Source organism: Equus asinus, chromosome 5 (assembly GCF_041296235.1).
Source record: "Equus asinus isolate D_3611 breed Donkey chromosome 5, EquAss-T2T_v2, whole genome shotgun sequence".
Taxonomy (NCBI): Eukaryota; Metazoa; Chordata; class Mammalia; order Perissodactyla; family Equidae; genus Equus; species Equus asinus.
In genome coordinates, this window is record NC_091794.1 from 76,202,170 (window position 1) to 76,221,579 (window position 19,410).

Sequence of the window (19,410 nt, forward strand, 5' to 3'; positions counted from 1 at the left end):
AAACTCAGAAGAGAGGTGGAAGCTGAAAGTTTGCTGTATACAGATGGGTGTGGAAGCAATGGGAGTGGATGAGAGTACCCAGAGAGGGTAGGTGGAGCCAAAAAAAGGCCACTGATTTTGCGCTGATACAAGTTAGTTTGTGGGGATGAAAGATTTGTGTTCCATCTCCACAAGATTGAAGATTCATTGACTTCATTATAGACCCAATAAATATCTAGCCGAAATTGTTCCTGTCTGCTGTTTCGTGGTTTTCTGAATATTATGAGGCTTTTGATCCAAATCAAATATATTAAATACTACCTGTCCTACCCAGCTCACTAAGTTGATACAAGAATCTTGAGACAGAATCTGTGCTTTCCTTAATGAATAGAGATATTGGTAGGTTTTTCTGCCTAGAATAAATATTAACATTAATTTATAGGTTGAATGACTACAAAATATGAAAATGATCAGAATCCACAACCATTTTATCTTAATCTGTAGATGAAGATGCTTCATATAAGTAACCTAATTTTGCCTATAATTTTGTTAATATGTGGTTAAATCATGTTCTTGTTTTTATCACTCATTGGTAATATCACTCTTTACTTCTTTAGGTTACTCAGCATTTGAAATTGAATAAATCATTCAGCAACGATCATGGAGCCTATGTATCCTCTTGCAGGGCCCCAGATGAATACCAGGTATAGATATATTTTTACAAAATGTTTTTTTTCACAGCTGCTCACATAACTTGGGAGGGTAGGTTGAAATAGAAGAAAAAAGATCTTTAGAATCAGAAGAATCTGGACGCATATCCCACCTCTACTATTTATTAGGTGGGTGACCTTCATCAAGTTAATTAACTTCTAAAAGCCTCAGTTTCCTTATCTGTAAGTTGAGGATAGTAATCTCTATCTAACAGAAGATTATTGTGAAGGATTAAATAAAATTGCTAAACTAAGGGGTCTGGTACATGGTAGACACTCAGTAAATGTTAGTCTCATCAGTCCCTTATGTCAGATCTTTTTATTGATGGGAAATAGTACCTGAACTCTTGAGGCTAAAAACCAGATACATATTTACTCTCATCCTAGACAGGTGAGAAAGCAGTTGAGTTCTTTCCCTCTTCTAAACCCTAATTCCTTGATGGGAAAAATTTCACATTGGATATACCAAGTTTCCTCAAGTGTCTCCCAGCCTTTTCCCACTGAGGTGGAGTAGGAAGGAGGAGCTTGCCACCTGTCTCCTAATTATCTCAGTCTGTCATGACTATGGGGACCAGGTAAATTGGCTTATGTTATTGGGCTCTTTGGATCATGTATTGTTCTTTTTCCCCCAGGGGAAGAATAACTAATGCTGACGTGAATTTTTTTTTTTCTGAACTGCAATTGGATCTATGAATTACCTTTATTCTCTGTATTGTTTTTCTTTGTGCCAGATGTTCTTGATGAAGACAATGGGAAACGTGACCCAAAGAGGCTGTCATATTCTTTTCACTAAATTTTGGTCTTTCTGTTCTCTCCTTCTGCCACATCTTACTTTTTATTTTTTTATTTTTATTTATTTTTATTTTTTATTTTTTTAAAGATTTTATTTTTTCCTTTTTCTCCCCAAAGTCCCCCAGTACATAGTTGTATATTCTTTGTTGTGTGTCCTTCTAGTTGTGGCATGTGGGACGCTGTCTCAGCGTGGTTTAATGAGCAGTGGCATGTCCGCGCCCAGGATTCGAACCAACGAAACACTGGGCCGCCTGCAGCGGAGCGCGCGAACTTAACCACTCGGCCACAGGGCCAGCCCCTGCCACATCTTACTTTTTAAAAATTTTTCAGCTTCTGTTCTTTGAAAGGACTTGTTGCATAATATGTTCTCTTTTTTGTTATTGAGTCAAATTCATTCGTTACATTCTAGGTGAAATAATATACTCGTGTGATTTAAACTGATTATTTCTGGTATATTCAACTGTAGGTTTTTTTTACTCATTTAGTGACCTCTGGTTTTCAGTAATCTGTGGGCTTTAGGGCAGCAATTCTGAATTATTTTGGGGTTACAGATTCCTTTGAATATCTGATATCCATGAATCGCATTCCCAAGAAAAAATACTTATATACATACCTCCAAAATTTTGTACCCAATTTCAGGGCGTTTGTGGCTCCCCTGCCTCCAGAGTCTATCTGTATACTTTAGATGAGGAAAAAGACTAATAATAGCATTTATTGAAGTCTTGCTATGTGCCAGGTGCTATATTGAGCACTTTGCATGCATTATTCCTTTTTAATCCTTACAACAAAGCTTTGAGGTGATACTATTATTATCCTCTTTTTTATTTTGTTTAAATGAGGAAACTGCAGGCTAGAGAGATTAACCAGCCCAAAGTTATACAGTTGGTAAGTGGTGTAGCTAGAATTTAAACCTAATTTGACTTGTACTCTATATTGCAAGGAAGTGAATTTGAAATAGTGTAGGTTGGACTTTAAAGATACTGTTTACTACTGAGAGCAAAGAGAAATAGCTAACGTTGAAAACTTAGAGTAAGCCAGAAATTTTTCTAAGCAGTTTACATTTATTGACTCATTTGATACTCAATATAACTCTACCTGGAGATACTGATATTATCCTGTTTAACAGGTGAGGAAGCTGAGGCACAGAGACATTAAATAACTTGATCAGGGTCACACAGCTAGCAAATTCTGAAGCCAGGTTTCAGACCTAAGCAGTTGATTTCCAGACTTTCTGCTTTTAACCCCTACATCATATTGCCTCTCACTAACTGGTAAGTGATAAATAAGTTATTAGATCTGTGTCTAATAAGACATAGATAAACTGACAGTTTGTCACTTGCTTTGTGATCTTGAACAAATTTCTTAATCTCAGATTATGTACTCATTTCAAAAAAGGGAGAGGGGCCAGCCCGGTGGTGCAGTGGTTAAGTTCGCACATTCTGCTTCAGCGGCCTGGGGTTAGCTGGTTCGGATCCCGGGTGCGAACATGGCACCGCTTGGCAAGGCATGCTCTGGTAGGCGTCCCATATATAAAGTAGAGGAAGATGGGCATGGATGTTACCTCAGGGCCAGTCTTCCTCAGCAAAAAGAGGGTGATTGGCAGCAGATGTTGGCTCGGGGCAAATCTTCCTCAAAAAAAAAAAGGGAGAGATTAAAAATCTTTATAATAGATATTATGAGCTCAAATTAGACAAAGATTTGAAAGCATACTGCTAGGAATGTGGTCGAGCCAGAATTTGAACCCCAGCTCCAAAGCACTATCTCATTCAACTTCTAGAAGTTATAAGCTTTTGAAATCAGCCACACTTAGATTCAAATCCCAGTTCTGCTACTTAATTGTTGTATGAAGTTAAGAAAGTTATAGTTTGTTATCTATAAAGTGGATGACAAAGTGTTTCTGGAACAGTTTTAGTGAGAAATACGGTGTACGTAAAGTGCCCAGTAGCTAGCCTTAGTGGACTAATGGTTCAGATTCAGCGCTCTCATTGCTGCAGCTTGCGTTCATTTCTCAGTCAGGGAACCACACCACCCCTCTGTCAGTTGTCATACTGTGGCGACTGTGTTGCTGTCATGCTGAAAGCTATGACACAGGTATTTCAAATATAAGCAGGGTCACCCATGGTGGACAGGTTTCAGTGGAACTTCCAAACTAGACAGACTAGGAAGAAGGACCTGGCCACCTATTTCCAAAAAAATTGGCCACGAAAACCCTTTGAGTAGCAGCAGAGCCTTGTCTGATAACAGTGCCAGAAGGTGAGAGGATGGCGCAAAAAGACCAGGCGGGGTTCTGCTCTGCTGTACGCAGGATCACCAGGAGCTGGAATCGACTTGACGGCACTGACGACAAAAAGTGCCCCGTAGGATGCCTGATATATAGTAGGTGATCAGTAAACCGGGGCTAGTATTTTAGTTGAGAAGCTACATCAGATGATACATGAAAGTAATCTAGGACAAGGTATTCTTAGTGCATGGTATAGTATTCTTTCAGTTCAACTAGTATTTAATAGTCTACCACCATACAAATGCACTGTTACAGGTAGCTCACTGTCAGAGAAGTTTTTGTGCTTTTAATTATTTCATTGTTATTTTATTAAGTAATTTTGTTAGGTATTATCTAGAAATTAGTTCAGAAGGACAGATTTTAAATTTAAATGTAAATTCATAGTTTATGCTTGTTTTTCTGTTATTTAAAGAGGATTCTATAGGATTGATACTCTCAGTTCTTTTTTGAAAGCTTGCATGTGTATAAATTTATGTATGCAAAGGAAAAAAAGGATAGAAAAAAGCCATACCTAAATTTTGAGTGCTTATTCCCTTGCTAGTAGAGTTGGAAGTAGTTTTTCTTTTCTTTTTTTACTTTTTAAAAATATTTTTCAACTCTTCTGAAATTACAAAAGTAATCTGAAAAGTCCCATCATTTGAAGTTGAACTGCTTCTTACAAAATTTCTTCTGTTTGCTTTTCACTGTGCTTTGATTTAAAAAAATTTTTTTTAAGGTTTCCTTCAAGCAGAATGGTACCTTTCTACTTTCCTCCATCAAAATGTGCACTTTGGAACCCAATGCCAGTTGGAGATTTCATCTACTTACATCTTAATTACTACAGGTATGTTTCTCTTTTCAAATCACACCACTGTAAACAGAATTCAAAAGGATGTGTAAGGCAAAGTCAATTACCATGACTAATTCTTTTTTTTTTTTTTTTTTACTTTCCCATTCTGAAGCTCCCCTCAGACAAAATATCCCTTCCGCTTGATCTTAAATGTGTTCCTCATGGTTTTGAGAAATAATCTTAATTTCACAGTTAAAATATTCTGCAAATCTAATGTTTTAAGTATTATAGGAATTCAAAAGAGATAAAATACAATAAAAACTGAAAGGGTTTTTCATCATGCTTCAGCATGATGTCTTTGTTGAGAAGATTGAACTGATTTTGAGTGGAAGACCATATTGAATATGAAATATTATGGTTAGGACTGCAATCTTGAAAGAAAGACATAGCTTAGGCTTAAAGTAATAGAAAATAGAGATTCATTGAGATTTCGTATACGAGGGATTTACTTGTTAAAAGCAGTTACTTGTTAAAAGCATCCTTCTAAGAAGGATGGATCATAGTAGGGAGAGCCTACAGTCAGCCTAGCTCTGAGATGGTTTTCTATAACCTAAGCACCACGGATTTATGCCATTGTGGTTTAAGGTGCTATAACTAGAGTCAGACTGCCTGCCTGGAGGGTCAAATCCTGATTCTACCACTTCTTATTTACATGACCTCAGTAAAGTAGCCAAGGATCAATTTTCTTATTTAAAACACGTGGATAATGATACTTGTTTCATAGTACTCTTGTAAGGATTAAATGAGAAAGACTCTGTAAAGCAGCATTTGGCACAGTGCCTGGAATGTAGGAAGAATTCAATAAATGGTAGCTATTACAAAGGCTTAGAACAATGTAGCAGTATTGAAATCAAAGGGAAAGAATGAAACAAGGTGTTTTGAAGAAACAGTTTATAGTATTTGATGATGGACTAAATATAGGAAGTAAAGGAAATATACAAGTCAAAAAGTATTTAAGTTCTAAACCAGTTGGCAGAGAAGGATGGATGGTTATCCTTGACAAAAACAGTGTTGTAGAAGTTCAACTAAATGTTTGTTAGACTTACTCATTCTTTTCTCTGTCTCTTAACCTATCTTTTATATTTTCTATTGTTATCTTTCTGTGTTACATTTTGAATAATTTCTTTGCTCTTCAACTCTACTAATTGTCTCTAGCTGTGCTTAGTTGTGTTCTAACTTGTTCATTTAGGTTTTTCAAATGTGGAAGTTTATGGTATATATGAGAGATAGTTTATAATATGTATTATATATGCACAGTTTATAGAATAATAAACATTGACATACCTATCCCCATGTGATTATATAATCCATTGAGTTTTTAATTGATTATATTTTTATTTCTACAAGTTCTTTGTGGTTCTTTTTCAAATTTGCCTGGTCTTTTTTTTTTTTCGAAGTTTTATTTTTTTTCCTTTTTCTCCCCAAAGCCCACAGTACATAGTTGCATATTGTTAGTTGTGGGTCCTTCTAGTTGTGACATATGGGATGCCGCCTCAGCATGGCTTGATGAGCAGTGCCATGTCCGTGCCCAGGATCTGAACCAGCGAAACCCTGGGCCACCCAAGTGGAGTGTGTGAACTTAACCACTCAGCCACGGGGCTGGCCCGTGCCTGATCTTTTTTGATAGTATCTTCTTCTTTACTCATATTTTGGAGTCCCTGTTATATATCTTTAAACAATTTAATCATATTTATATTCCATATTCAGTAATGCCAGTATCTGAAGTCCTTAGACAATATGTAAGCAAATGGACGTGACTATTTCAGTCAAACTTTATTTACAAAAACAGGAGGCTTGCCTCATAGTTTCTTGATTCCTGTTCTGGTTCATACAATTAAGCAAATGCCTGGAGAACAATTATAACTTCAGTGTCTGTTTATTGCAGTTCTGGTTTCCAGGCAGCCCTCCTTTACTTCCTGCCTTTGACCCTAAGATTTCCCAGCTCTGATCTTTCTGTACATTTTAAAAGATGTGTGTTATACTTTAGGCAGCAGTTTATACCAGAATGGTTTTTAAGGATGTCAGATCCACCACGTTCACAAAAGACTTCTGTTACTTTTCAGAAATCCAAAGCTTGTGGTAACCGAAAAGGCCATCCGACTTGCTTGTCGTCATGCTAAGCAGAATAAAAAAAACTTGCCATGTTTTTTACTTGGTTCTCTCACAGTAGATGAAGGTAATATACTTAAAAAAAATTTTTGTGACTATGATAGAATTTATGTTTTCTGGTTCAGCCGATTATTGTAATGTACTTTGTGCTAATTTTCTTTGCTGTATACCAAGGTTATGAAGATGTGTAAAACTTGACACTTCCCATCACAGACTTCACAGTCTGGTTAGGTGCAAGCATATATATGTAAATCATTTTTTAAAATAAGAATTTAATGTACTATTAGCATGAACAAAATGCTTTACTGTAATATAGACTTGCTTGGGATTTCACATTTTTCATTGGCAATGCTATAGCATAACTGCTAGTTTTGTTCTTCAGATGAAGAAAGTGTAACGTTGACAGTAGATCGTTTTGATCCTGGTCGAGAAGTACCTGAATGCTTAGAAAGAACCCCTACTGCTTCTCTTCCTGGGGACTTTGTGATTCCATGTAAAATTCATACTCAAGGACTTTCTTCAAGAGAAATAATAGTTCACAGTTCAGATGACTTCAGTTCAGCTTTTAAGGTGAGATTTGTTGATAACTTGATTATTCTTAGTTCAACACAAGAATCAAACTATGTGTACCATGTAGTATTTTAGTAAACTCATATTTAATAAGTATTCATAATAATTTCTGATTGAATGAATATTGACCTAAAATGCAATTAAATATGGTTTCTGAGTCAGAAATCCTAGGTAGGTAATATGGGTAGCATTGCAGAAGAGGAAGCAGCGTGACCAAGGTAGCAAAGTGCAAGATGTACTCAGGGTGACATTAAGGGTGTAGATTTTTGCTGGATTTGTGGGCAATCAGACTGAAGTATTAGTTTGGCCAGATTATAAAGAATCTTATCTGCCAGGCTAAGGAATTTGAACATTGTCATATGGGCCACGTAGAGTCATTGAAAGTTTCTGAAAAGAGGAAATACTGTTAAATCAGGAATAGTTAACCTGGTGGGGCAGCCTGACTGAAGTCAGAGAGAGTAGTTAGGCAACTGTAGTTGTCAGATGTGTATTAGACAGGGATGTATTAGCCTGTGGTAGATTGGTGGCTCTGAGACTGGAAAGGACACAGTGGGCATGAGCAGCTACAGAGGAAGAAGCAACTCGACAATTTGGGATAATAAAAGGATCAAAGAGAAGTGGACTTCAGATTCCCTGAGACTGAGTCAGAGTTAATTTACATCCACTTTTTTTCCCATGTAATAAATATTTATTGGAAGTGACATTCTCCAATAAGAATTTGAAATGCTGCAGGGACATGTAAGTTGGAAATATGTGATGGAGCTTGATACAGTATATATGACTTGCTTTGACATAATTATTCATGTAACTTTTTGGTCACATGGAAGAAATGAGAGAATTGAAATGTTACAAATCAGAAATTGTTTAATTTTGTTAGTGCAAGATTTATGTGTGTCTGTGCACCAGTATGAAACAAAACCTTTAGAGATACGGACAGATTTCAGAGTTTTAAAATAATTGTGTGATATTGATTCCTCAGGCTCTGGAGCACCATGTGTGTAGCAAAGATTCCTTGGATTGTGGTAAACTGCTCTCCCTCAGAGCTCACGTCACTTCCAGGGAGAGTCTGGACAGTGTGGATTTTGACTTGCACTGGGCAGCAGTAACTCTAGCAAATACCTTTAAATGCACACCTGTGAAGCCCATCCCCATTATTCCAACAGCTCTGGCGAGAAACTTGAGCAGTAGTCTGAATATTTCTCAAGTTCAAGGTACCTATAAATATGGGTAAGTAAAAGATCTATTAATCCACTATTTTAAATATTGGTTACAGTAGTATATTTTCATGGTATCTACATAATATGAAAGAATTATGAGCCATTTTACATGCCAGAGATCTGTGGTGGCTAGATAAATAAGGTGAAAAATGAAGTTGTTAATTTTTGCTGAATATGGTTTTCTTTCGAAGACTTATATCCACCACCCCAAGGAAAATTAGTGGCAAAAATTATGTTAAAATTGGCTTGTATTTTGTGATTTGAAAATATAAGGAGAAATTATCCTCTATATCATTTTGCCTTTGTATTTTGTCTAGGTTTTAGGTGGTCATCATCTGTAGTATTCTTGCTTACCAGATTGTCAGCCACTTGAGGGTGTTTTCTCACGTAGCTGGAGTAGTATCCTCTCCAGCTTCCTATCACCACTCTTAGTTTTTATGAAATATACGCCAAATCGCTGCTTTCTGTTCCTCAGCAGGGCTGCTTCCCTGAATCCTCATCCACTTTCTTTATCCATTGTCTGCTGAGCTAGGTTAGACAATGTAAGCACTCTCTGCTTTAAAGTCTAAGCAGTTTACTTCTGGCTTCCTTTCCCACTGACTCCACCCTAGTTCCTGTTAGGTTTCTAGAGACAAAAATGTTTGCTAAGGTGCATTCAAGTTCGTCTTATCTTCTAAAAATGCCTCTTCAAAAGAGGATAAGAAAAAGAGGGAATTTTCTTTTCAGAGGGTCCCTGGAATAGCAAGAAAGGGCCCGTTTTGAGTCCCACATGCTGACCAGAACACCTTTCTAGTTGGAGTGGCACAAAGGAAAAAATGTTGGTATATTCCAAAATCATGGAATGGTCAAAAGTGATAGTGTTCAAAAAATGTTTGAATTAGGTGGAACATTTCATTCTCTTGCAGTAATAAAGTGCTTCTCAATTGGGACATGGGAATTTGTGTTATAATTAACCAAAAAATTAGTTTGTTTTCCTTAGTACCCATGCCCATCTACTAGTGAAGCATGAATTTACCTCTCTTTGAATTATCCTTCTACGACCCCTTGGCATGCTAGTAGTAACCCAGAGTGTTCAATATTCTGTCTAATCCCGTCTTCCCCTCGCCCCTTCCTACCTAGAATTATTTAACTTGTGACATTTGCACTTTTCCTTGACCACATTTCTTTGTTTACTCTAATATTTATTAGGATTCATTGTGGAATAGGTATTGTGTTAGATACTGGAGTTAAATAGATAGAAAACATACTGTCCATTAAGTATATTAATGTGTAAACGTAATATGGGCAAACATAATGAGGATTTATGTACAGTGTAGGGACAGCAGGAAGGTGTGTCCAAATAGCCAGGGAAAATCCTGGAAAGCCTGAGCTGGTTCTTTTAAAGAATAGGAATTTGTCAGGTGGTCAATTAGAAGAGCTTTCAAAGCAGGTGTAAGTGTCATTGATAGATAAATCTCCTGCCAACTCAGGCTTCATCATCTTGTCACGTGGCCTGATAAATTAATTATCTTTGTGTTTTAGAGTTATTATAGCAATAAAATATGTCTTCAGTGGTACTATCAAGACATATCACAAATGGCATTGTTTTATTTTTGGGTTTTAAAGCCATAAAATTAATTCTTGACAATTCTACTGTAGTTATTCATATCCTTAAAACTTACTGTTAACAATAAACATAATAACAAAGTATAAGTGTAGCATAAGGTTTTAGGGAAAAGTGAGCTTTTGGGTTCTGTCATGATGGTTCCAAAGTTCTCTAATAGTGGTTGGAGAAATACAGTGTGTGGAAGGTTTACTGTACCTCAGCGAGTTCAGCCTCCTTCAGTGAGAAGTCACGTGTGTTGCAGTCTTGTCCAGTCACTGGATGCTTGAACACTCCCACTACCAGGAAATTCACTTCTCTCAGGGAAACCTATTTTGTTCTGAAATTGTCAACCTTGATTTTAATCCTTTTGATTAAAATAAGTTGACCCTTTTCAGAGTAAAACTTTTTTAAAAGGTGTGTAATCTTCAGTGACCATTTTAAGAGAAATTTTAAGATATTAAATCTCTTTAATCTTTTCCTCTTACTGGAGTCTTTTTGTATTCCTTGAACTGTTATCTTTGTGTGCATATGTGAGAGAAAGTACTCATTTGAATCATCTCCTCTGCCTAAAATATGCTTCTTTAACACTCAGATTATCTCTTTTAGGTAAAAAGTACGTACTTTCAGTTGTTTTTCATGAATGTCTTCTGTTTAGATATCTTACCATGGATGAAACACGCAAATTGTTACTTCTGCTGGAATCTGATCCCAAGGTTTATTCTCTACCATTGGTGGGAATGTAAGTGCTACATTATTCATGAAAACCTCAGCCACATATGTACTCAAATGTATATGATTAACATGTGAATCAGTTGTACTATGAATGTGTAATTAATTCTTAGATCACTTTATAAAGCCACAAACGCCAATGATTCTTTTTTTGAAGAAGAAGAAGATCAGCCCTGAGCTAACATCGGCTGCCAATCCTTCTCTTTTTGCTGAGGAAGACTGGCCCCGAGCTAACATCCATGCCCATCTTCCTCTACCTTATATGTGGGACGCCTACCACAGCATGGCTTGCCAAGCAGTGCCATGTCTGCACCTGGCATCTGAACCGGTGAACCCTGGGCCACTGAAGCGGAACCTGCCCGCTTAACCACTGCGCCACTGGGCTGGCCCCTTGGCCAATGATTCTTAACCTTTCTTATTTTAATAGCAGAATCAATTAAACCAAGATTTTGCCCAATCTTAGGAAGAACTCCCATATATAAAACAGATAAAGTTAAATTCTTCTGGTTGAAGTTGAAGCCTTAGATCCCTGTATCTTTAACCTTCTTCACTGCCTCCTGTCCTTAAGGCACCTTGAAGAAGCCAGGGCTCAGAATGACAATGTTTGAAATTCACCGCCAGACAATTTTGCAGAAATTCCCCTTAGTGTTAATGGCTTTCTTTTTAGAGTTAGTGGTTAATGACATTTAGACAGATTATTCAGGCAGAAATTTGTATTTGGTATTTATTGAGTGCTTATCCTATGCATAGTATTATGTTTGGTACTGTGTTGAGATTTAAATCTCTTCAAGGAATTTATAGTCAAAGTGAGGTGATAAAATATTCAAATATTCACACATAGAAAGATAAATCATAAAGAAGCATATGATTTACTATGCAATGAACAATATAGACAGTGAGCACTGTTAGTAAGAGAGATGATAGGGGACATTTTCTTAGAGAAGGCAAACTTGAACTGGACCTTTAAGTGCTTGGATAATAGAAGGGAAGATTGGTGGGGAAGGGAACCCATGTAGGGAATAGTATGTGCAAAATTAAAAAATAAGAATGCACAAATGTTCTGTGGACATGAAATCTATTTACAGTCTGTTTGCTCTGCCCCTGGTGTTGGCTGTGGGTTATTGATGCTAAGTGAGTATCTACTAAGAGTCTTCTGTGTTTCAGGTTCCTTATATATGTTATGGTGTTTAATCCTTTCAATAACTATGTAGTTTTAGGCTGCCAACTTCGTTCTCCCCTGATTCAGCCCATTCTTTGCAGTCTAGGCTAATTGATTCTAATTGATTCCTGCTTTCACCTGTATTGTTAACCATCTTGTCTCCCAGCATTTTTCATTTTCCCTTCATCTCAGGTGGAAGAGGACGGAGAGAAAAGAAGCTCTCACTCACTCTGTCTGTCTGTCTATCTATCTATCTTTCTCCCTCTTAATTATCAGCATGGTCTAGTGTATATAGATTTCTTATTTATAAGGCCTTTAGTATGTTTCTGGTGAATGCCAAGAATCTCTGCCATATTACCTTGAGAAGAATGTAATCTAAAGTGTATTAAGTATTAATTTGTAAATGACTATAGTTTTTAATTTCTATTTTTTCATTTAGTTGGCTGTCTGGAATTATACATATCTATAGTCCTCAGGTATGGGCTTGCTGCTTGCGATACATGTTCAGTACTTCTATTCAAGAAAGGTAAGTAATATTTTCTTCTGGAGTATTTTATTTTGATCTTTCCCCCCATTCATGTCTTATTGGCCTCGTTTAAAATTCATGCAATGCCTTAATCTTTTATAATACTTACAAACCAGAAGAACAAGCACATTAAGGAAAACAGCCCTTACATTAAAGGATTAAGAATAAAAGCAGACAAGAAAGGTGAGGTTGCACTTTCCTTGGAGGATGAAGGAATTCGTTTCCCTAACCACAACTGTACACAGAGCATAGACTTTTTAGGAGTGGAAAAAACCCTAGAGACCATCTACTCTAGTATTTTATTTTATAAATAAATTAATTTTCAGTGAAGTGGCTGAAAATGAGTTTGAATTTGTTACCGTACAAGTATCTTACTAAATTACGCAGTCCTACCACTAGGACCCTAAGGAACGTTTGAAACAAGGTGTTTAATTTTCTCTCTGGAACTAGAGCACAAGCATGGGAAGACCTAGCAGGGAAACTTTATTTCTAACCTCAATTCTTCATTTAATTTTGTTATTTTGTACATGATACCACTATTTGCCTCTTACCTTGTCATCTATTAAATGAAAATTCCAAGGTGTGTTTCTGTCTACCTTGGGCGGCTATAATTCACTTTTTGTTTTTTAATTAAAAATAAATTTTTTGTTTTGAGTTCATAGTAGTTTACGTCATTGTGTAATTTCATTTGTACCTTATTTCTTGTATGTCACCACATGAGTGCTCCCCTTCACCCCCTGTGCCTACCCCACACCCCCATTCCCGTGGTAACCACTGAACTGTTTTCTTTGTCCATGTGTTTGTTTATATTCCATGGATGAGTGAAATCATCTGGTGTTTGTTTTCTCAGTCTGGCTTAGTTCGCTTAACATAATATAATTCACTTTTTAGGAAGACTTCATTGAAAAGGCATTACAAGTACATGGTAATCAATCAGACATACATAAAGATACGTAATAAAAATAAGTCTCTCTTCCACCCCATTTCCCCAGACCCTATCCCCAGAGATAATCACTGTTAATGGAGTCTTGTGCTTCCTTCCTGAAATATTCAGTGCATAGATAAATATCACCCTCCCCTGGCATGTAAAAATTAAATCGCATATAGGAGCATACCGTTCTTACTTTTCTGTATGGTGCTTTTTTCTCTGTATCATTATACCTTCGAGAGCATTACAGTTTGGCATGTACAGATTTAATATACAATTTTACAACTGAACAGTAAATAATATATACTATATTTTAAAAACTTTTTTCTCTTTTTTTTAAAAAAAGAGCTTTTTAAAAGCTTTTTTTCTCTTGCACACAATTTTGTGTATACATTTTTGTGTGCATATACTAGTGTATTTGTAGAATAAATTCTTAAAAGTGGTTTTTCTGGGTCAAAGAGTATGTAATTTTAAATTTGCATAGATATTGCCAAATTGCCTTTCAAAGTCTGCCAATTTATAATCCTTCCAACAGTCTTTGAGAGTGCTTGTTTCCTCCATCCCCTCACTAACACTGTGGAACAAATATTTACTGAGTACCTACTATGTGCCAAGCCCTGTTCATGATATTGGGGATAAGCAGTGAACACAGTAAAGACCCTGCAGAAGTAGACAGTAAACAGAACAAATAAGTAAAATAAATACTATTTTACGAGGTGATGAATGCTGTGGAGAAAAATAGGCAGGGGAAGAGGGTGTTGTGTGTCTGGATGGTAGTGGCAGGTTAAGAGTTGCAATTTTGAATAGAGTGGTCAGGGAGGCAAAGACTTGAGGTGAGGAAGTGAGCCATGTGGTGTTGGGAGCAGTGTCCCAGGCAGAGGATACATTAAGTGCAAGTGCTGTAGGTGAAAGATCACTTTCATCTTCAAGAACAGCAAGGAGGTGCTCATGGATTGGAAGAATAAACATAGTTAAAATGTCCATACTACCCAAAGCACTCTACAGATTCAGTGCAATCCCTATCAGAATTCTGATGACGTTCTTCACAGAAATAGAGCAAAGAATCCTAAAATTCATATGGGGCAACCAAAGACCCCGAATTGCTAAGGTAATCCTGAGAAAAAAGAACAAAGCTGGAGGTATCACAATCCTTTGTTTTCAAAATGTACTACAAAGCCATAGTGACCAAAATGGCATGGTACTGGTACAAAAACAGGCACGCAGATCAATGGAACAGAACTGAAAGCCCAGAAATAAAACCACATATCTAGGGACAGCTAATCTTCGACAGAGGTGCCAAGAACATACAATGGAGAAAAGATAGTCTCTTCAGTAAATGGTGTTGGGAAAACTGGACAGCCACATGCAAAAGAATGAAGATAGACCACTATCTCATGCCATACACAAAAATAAACTCAAAATGGATCAAAGACTTGAAGTCCTGAAACTATAAAACTCCTGGAAGATAATATTGGTAGTACACTCTTTGACATCGAACTAAAAAGGATGTTTTCAAATACCATGTCCTCTCAGACAGGGGAAACAAAAGAAAAAATAAACAAGTGGGAATTCATCAGAGTAAAGAGCTTCTACAAGGCAAAAGAAACTAGAATCAAAACAAAGAGACAACCCACCAATTGGAAGAAAATATTTGCAAATCATATATCTGACAAGGGGTTAACCTCCATAATATTTAAGGAACTCACACATGAACAATAAAAAAACAAATGACCCAATCAAAAAATGGGCAGAAGAGATGAACTTTTTCCAAAGAAGATATACAGATGGCCAATAAACACATGAAAAGATGTTCAACATCACTAATCATCAGGGAAATGCAAAGCAAAACTACAATAAGATACCACCTCATGCCTGTTAAAATGGCTCTAATCACGAAGACTGAAAATAACAAATGTTGGAAAGGATGTGGAGAGAAGGGAACCCTGATACATTGCTGGTGGGAATGCAAACTGGTGCAGCCACTATGGAAAACAGTATGAAGATTCCTCAAAAAACCAAAAATAGAACTACCGTATGACCCAGCTATCCCACTACTGGTATCTACCCAAACAATTTGAAATCAACAATCCAAAGTAACATATGCACCCCTATGTTCATTGCAGCGCTATGCACAATGGCCAAGACATGGAAGCAACCCAAGTGCCCATCGACTGCTGATTGGATAAAGAAGATGTGGTGTATATATATACAATGGAATACTACTTAGCCAGAAAAAAAGACAAATTCATCCCATTTGCAATAAGATGGAAGGACCTAGAGGGAATTATGCTAAGCGAAATAAGCCAGTCTGAGAAAGACAAACACCAGATGATTTCACTCATATGTGGAATATAAACAATTACATGGAATATCAAAACAGTTCAGGGGTTGCTATGGGAAGGCGGGTGGAGGCTGGGCACAGGGGGTGAAGGGGAGCACTTACGTGGTGACAGTCAAGAAATAATATACAACTGAAACCTCAAATTGATGTAAACTATTATGAACTCAATAAAAAAAAAAGAAATGCACAGTTCCACACATGAAAAAAAAAGAACAAGCAAGGAGGCCAGTGTGGCCGGAGAGGAGTGAGGGAAGGAAGAGTAGCAAGACCTCAAAGAGGGAACCAGAAGGCCATTATTAAAGTTTTGATCTTTGCCCATCTGATAGATGGAACATGGTCTTTTCTAATGTTTTATAATCTCATCTTCTGGGAGCTTCCTATTCATCTTTCTTGCCATTATTCTATTGGGTTTTGCATCTTTTTCACATTGCTTTGTAAGAACTCTCTTTCTCACTCTCTCTGTATACACAATATATAATATGTAAAAGATAGATATTTATAAAAATAAGTATATATAGCAAAGATTTTATATGTATAAATATATATTATAAAAATATGTGTGTGTATGTCTGTATGTGTGTGTGTGTGTATGTATATATGGCAAAGATTTTTTCCCCCCGATTGTCATTTCACTTAACTTTGGTTAATGATATTTTTCCCAAACAGACTTTTTTTTTCTCTTTTTCTGTCTTGCTTAGAAAGGATTTGCCCACTCCAGGAGTATTTATTGAAATTAAAAATCTCTTGTATTTTCTTCAGATCGTTTTACAGTTCTACTTTTTACACTTTATTTCAACTTTACAAGGCAATTAGTTTTATTTGCAATAAAATAGAAATTAAATGTTCATTTTAGTGTATTAGTACAATTAAGTTTTTTTTTTTAATCAACAACTGGTTTTGCTTTAGTTTTTTATTGACAGTAAATGTTTGGTAAAATTAATCTCGAAGCTCTCTGTTAGTCTGTGTTCAGTTGAAGCATTAGGCAGTTTCTTTGATACCTGAACTCTGTAATTACCGCCACCCTCTGAACTAGAGAGGAGTCAGCACTGCTCCGCATAGCTTAGGTCACTGCTTTACAGCCTTCTGAGCAGTAGTCTTGTCTGACTCTAGAGAGAGGAATTGAGCAGTAGGCATTCTGCCTCCCTGATCTCCACTGCTTGGTTTTGTTAGTAGCGTAATGTATCTCCTCCCAAATTATTTTTCATTCCACGTTTTACTAAGTAGAGACAACTACTAAAAGTGTTTAAAATAATTTAGTATATATTTTCAGGACTCTTGATGACTTTACAAATATTTGTTGAGTCATATGGTGAGTAATGAAATGAATGTTCACTTTATCAATGTTTGTAATTGAAATATTGTAAATAATTTAAATATCCATTTTTAGAACTCTAGCTAAGTCAATAATGGCACATCTATAAACCGCAATACTGAATAGTCACTAAAAAAGAATAAGGAGGTCTGAGGTATAATATATAATAGTGATATGGAAAGAAATCCAGGATAGATAAGAAATAGCAGTTGCCAATTGTGTGTATAGTATGGCCTTGTTTTTGTTAAATTGTATAAAATGTTTGTGTATGCCTAGGGGGAAATTCGGGAAGTGTATACACTAAACTGGGCCGTGGTGTGGGGTAGTTTGCATTTTCTATTTTAGACATTTCTGTTTTATTTGAAGTTTTTACAAGGGATATGTTTCATAATAAAATGTATCTTAAAAATTAAAAATCAGTAACATTAAAAAGTAAGCATAAATTTGCTCCCCAGCTTTCTTCTAAAAATTGGACTGTTTAGTCAGTCTGTTAGCTAGATTGAGAGACTCACATAGAGTTCTTTAAGTGTACTCTTACTATCCTTGGTAAATTTTAATTAAACGGCAATTTTTTGTCTAGGGTTTTTTCAGAATCTGGAAATTTCATTATTGTTCTCTATTCTGTGACACATAAGGATCCTGAGTTTTATGAATGCCTCCCTTGCGATGGCAGGTTATCTGACCTTCGATTCCAGCTACTAACCAGCAGGGAAACACTACATCTTTTCAAAGTAAGTGATTTGATTACCTAGCACATTAATGAATGTTTAGGGTTGCATATTAGCAGTTTAAACCTAATGGTCTTTACGCTTTAAAATAGGAATGTCTTAGACCAATAATAAAAAAAATTCTGTATTTTATTACAAAAATACTGAATACCTCTAAATAACCATGTGTTTATACTCAGATCTTATTTTGTGCCTTCTTTCGTTTATAGGTTGTATCAGTTCATGAATCAAATTTTTGTATTTTAATTATAAATACAATCATCTTACATGAGGTCTAATAATTTATTTCTATGTTAGAGACGTATATCATTTACTTACTTTATTCTTTAGATCATATCCTCAGTTCAAAGTTGTTATTTTAACTGAATCTTTGGTTATTGAGTGAGTTACATAATATAGGTAATTAAGTTTACATTTCATTTATGTAGCAGGGAAATGGACAGTTTGAAAAAGAAGATTACATAAAAATAGAGCTACCATATGATCTAGCAATTCCACTTCTGGGTATTTATCCAAAGGAAATGAAAACACTAACTTGAAAAGATATCTGCACCCTCATGATCATTGCAGCATTATTTACGATAGTCAAGACGCGGAAGCAACCTAAGTGTCCATCGAGGGATGAACGGATAAAGAAAATGTGGTGTATATATATGTATATATATAGTGAAATATTCAGCCATAAAAAAGAAGGAAATTTTGCCATTTGTGACAACATGTATGGACCTTGAGGATATTATGCTAAGTGAAAGAAGTCAGACAAGGAAAGACAAAATATTGTATGATCTCACTTTTATGTGAAATCTAAAACAAAAACAAGCTCATAGAGAGAACAGATTGGTGGTTGTAGGAAGCAGGGGGGCGGGTGAGAGGTGGGCAAAATGGGTGAAGGTGGTCATAAGGTACAAACTTCTAGTTATAAAATGAATAAGTCTTGAGTATGTAATGTACAGCATGGTGACTGTAGTTAATACTACTATGTTGTATATTTGAAAGTTGCTAAGAGGGTAGATCTTAAAAGTTCTAATCACAAGAAAAAAAATTTATAACTGTATGGTGATGGATCTTAACTAGACTTATAATGAATGTTTTATAATATATACAAACATCGAATTGAATCATTATGTTGTACTTGAAACTAATATAATATTATGCATCAATTATATCTCAATTTAAAAAGTAATAATAAAAAAATGCAAGTTACAGTTATAGAAATCAGAAGGCCCCCCCTCTCCCCAGTGTTGCAGAGATACTTTTCATCTAGATAGAATTCACTGGTATTTTTATTTAAGTCAGATCTCAAAGTATGACCTACTTTATTTCAGAATGTTGAACCTTCTGACAAAAATCCAATCTGTTTTGAATTGAGTCCTGGATGCCAAAATGCAGAAACAGAGTTTTTCAATAAAGTTTCGAAGAATCTTTCAATTAAGAGGTAAAAGATATATTTTTATTATCATGCATGTTTTTTATTACATTCATTAGTTTTTGATGAGTAATTAACTCTCCAATTCTTTCTGATGAAACTATTTGTGTATCTTTTGTACCATGGGTGTCCTTGCTTTCAATGCATTCCTTCATATTTGGAAGTTGGACAGTAATTTTAATGAAGTGA

At 35.9% G+C, this 19,410-nt stretch overlaps 1 protein-coding gene across 6 annotated transcripts in view; it reads left to right on the forward strand.

Annotated features, from left to right (window-relative positions):
• STIL (STIL centriolar assembly protein) overlaps nucleotides 1–19,410 on the forward strand; it is a 54,074-nt gene that overhangs the window by 1,656 nt on the left and 33,008 nt on the right. For 5 of the 6 annotated variants that reach the window (XM_014845228.3, XM_014845229.3, XM_014845230.3 and 2 more), the window contains exons 2-10: nucleotides 597–683; nucleotides 4,478–4,585; nucleotides 6,655–6,767; nucleotides 7,083–7,270; nucleotides 8,250–8,497; nucleotides 10,728–10,811; nucleotides 12,400–12,486; nucleotides 17,648–17,798; nucleotides 19,121–19,230. In XM_014845228.3, coding sequence (XP_014700714.3) covers nucleotides 640–683; nucleotides 4,478–4,585; nucleotides 6,655–6,767; nucleotides 7,083–7,270; nucleotides 8,250–8,497; nucleotides 10,728–10,811; nucleotides 12,400–12,486; nucleotides 17,648–17,798; nucleotides 19,121–19,230 — 1,133 coding nt within the window. In that variant the 5' untranslated portion in view covers nucleotides 597–639. Of the gene's footprint in view, nucleotides 1–596; nucleotides 684–2,613; nucleotides 2,753–4,477; nucleotides 4,586–6,654; nucleotides 6,768–7,082; nucleotides 7,271–8,249; nucleotides 8,498–10,727; nucleotides 10,812–12,399; nucleotides 12,487–17,647; nucleotides 17,799–19,120; nucleotides 19,231–19,410 lie in introns of those variants that run through there. The other variant, XM_070509982.1, reaches the window with a different exon arrangement.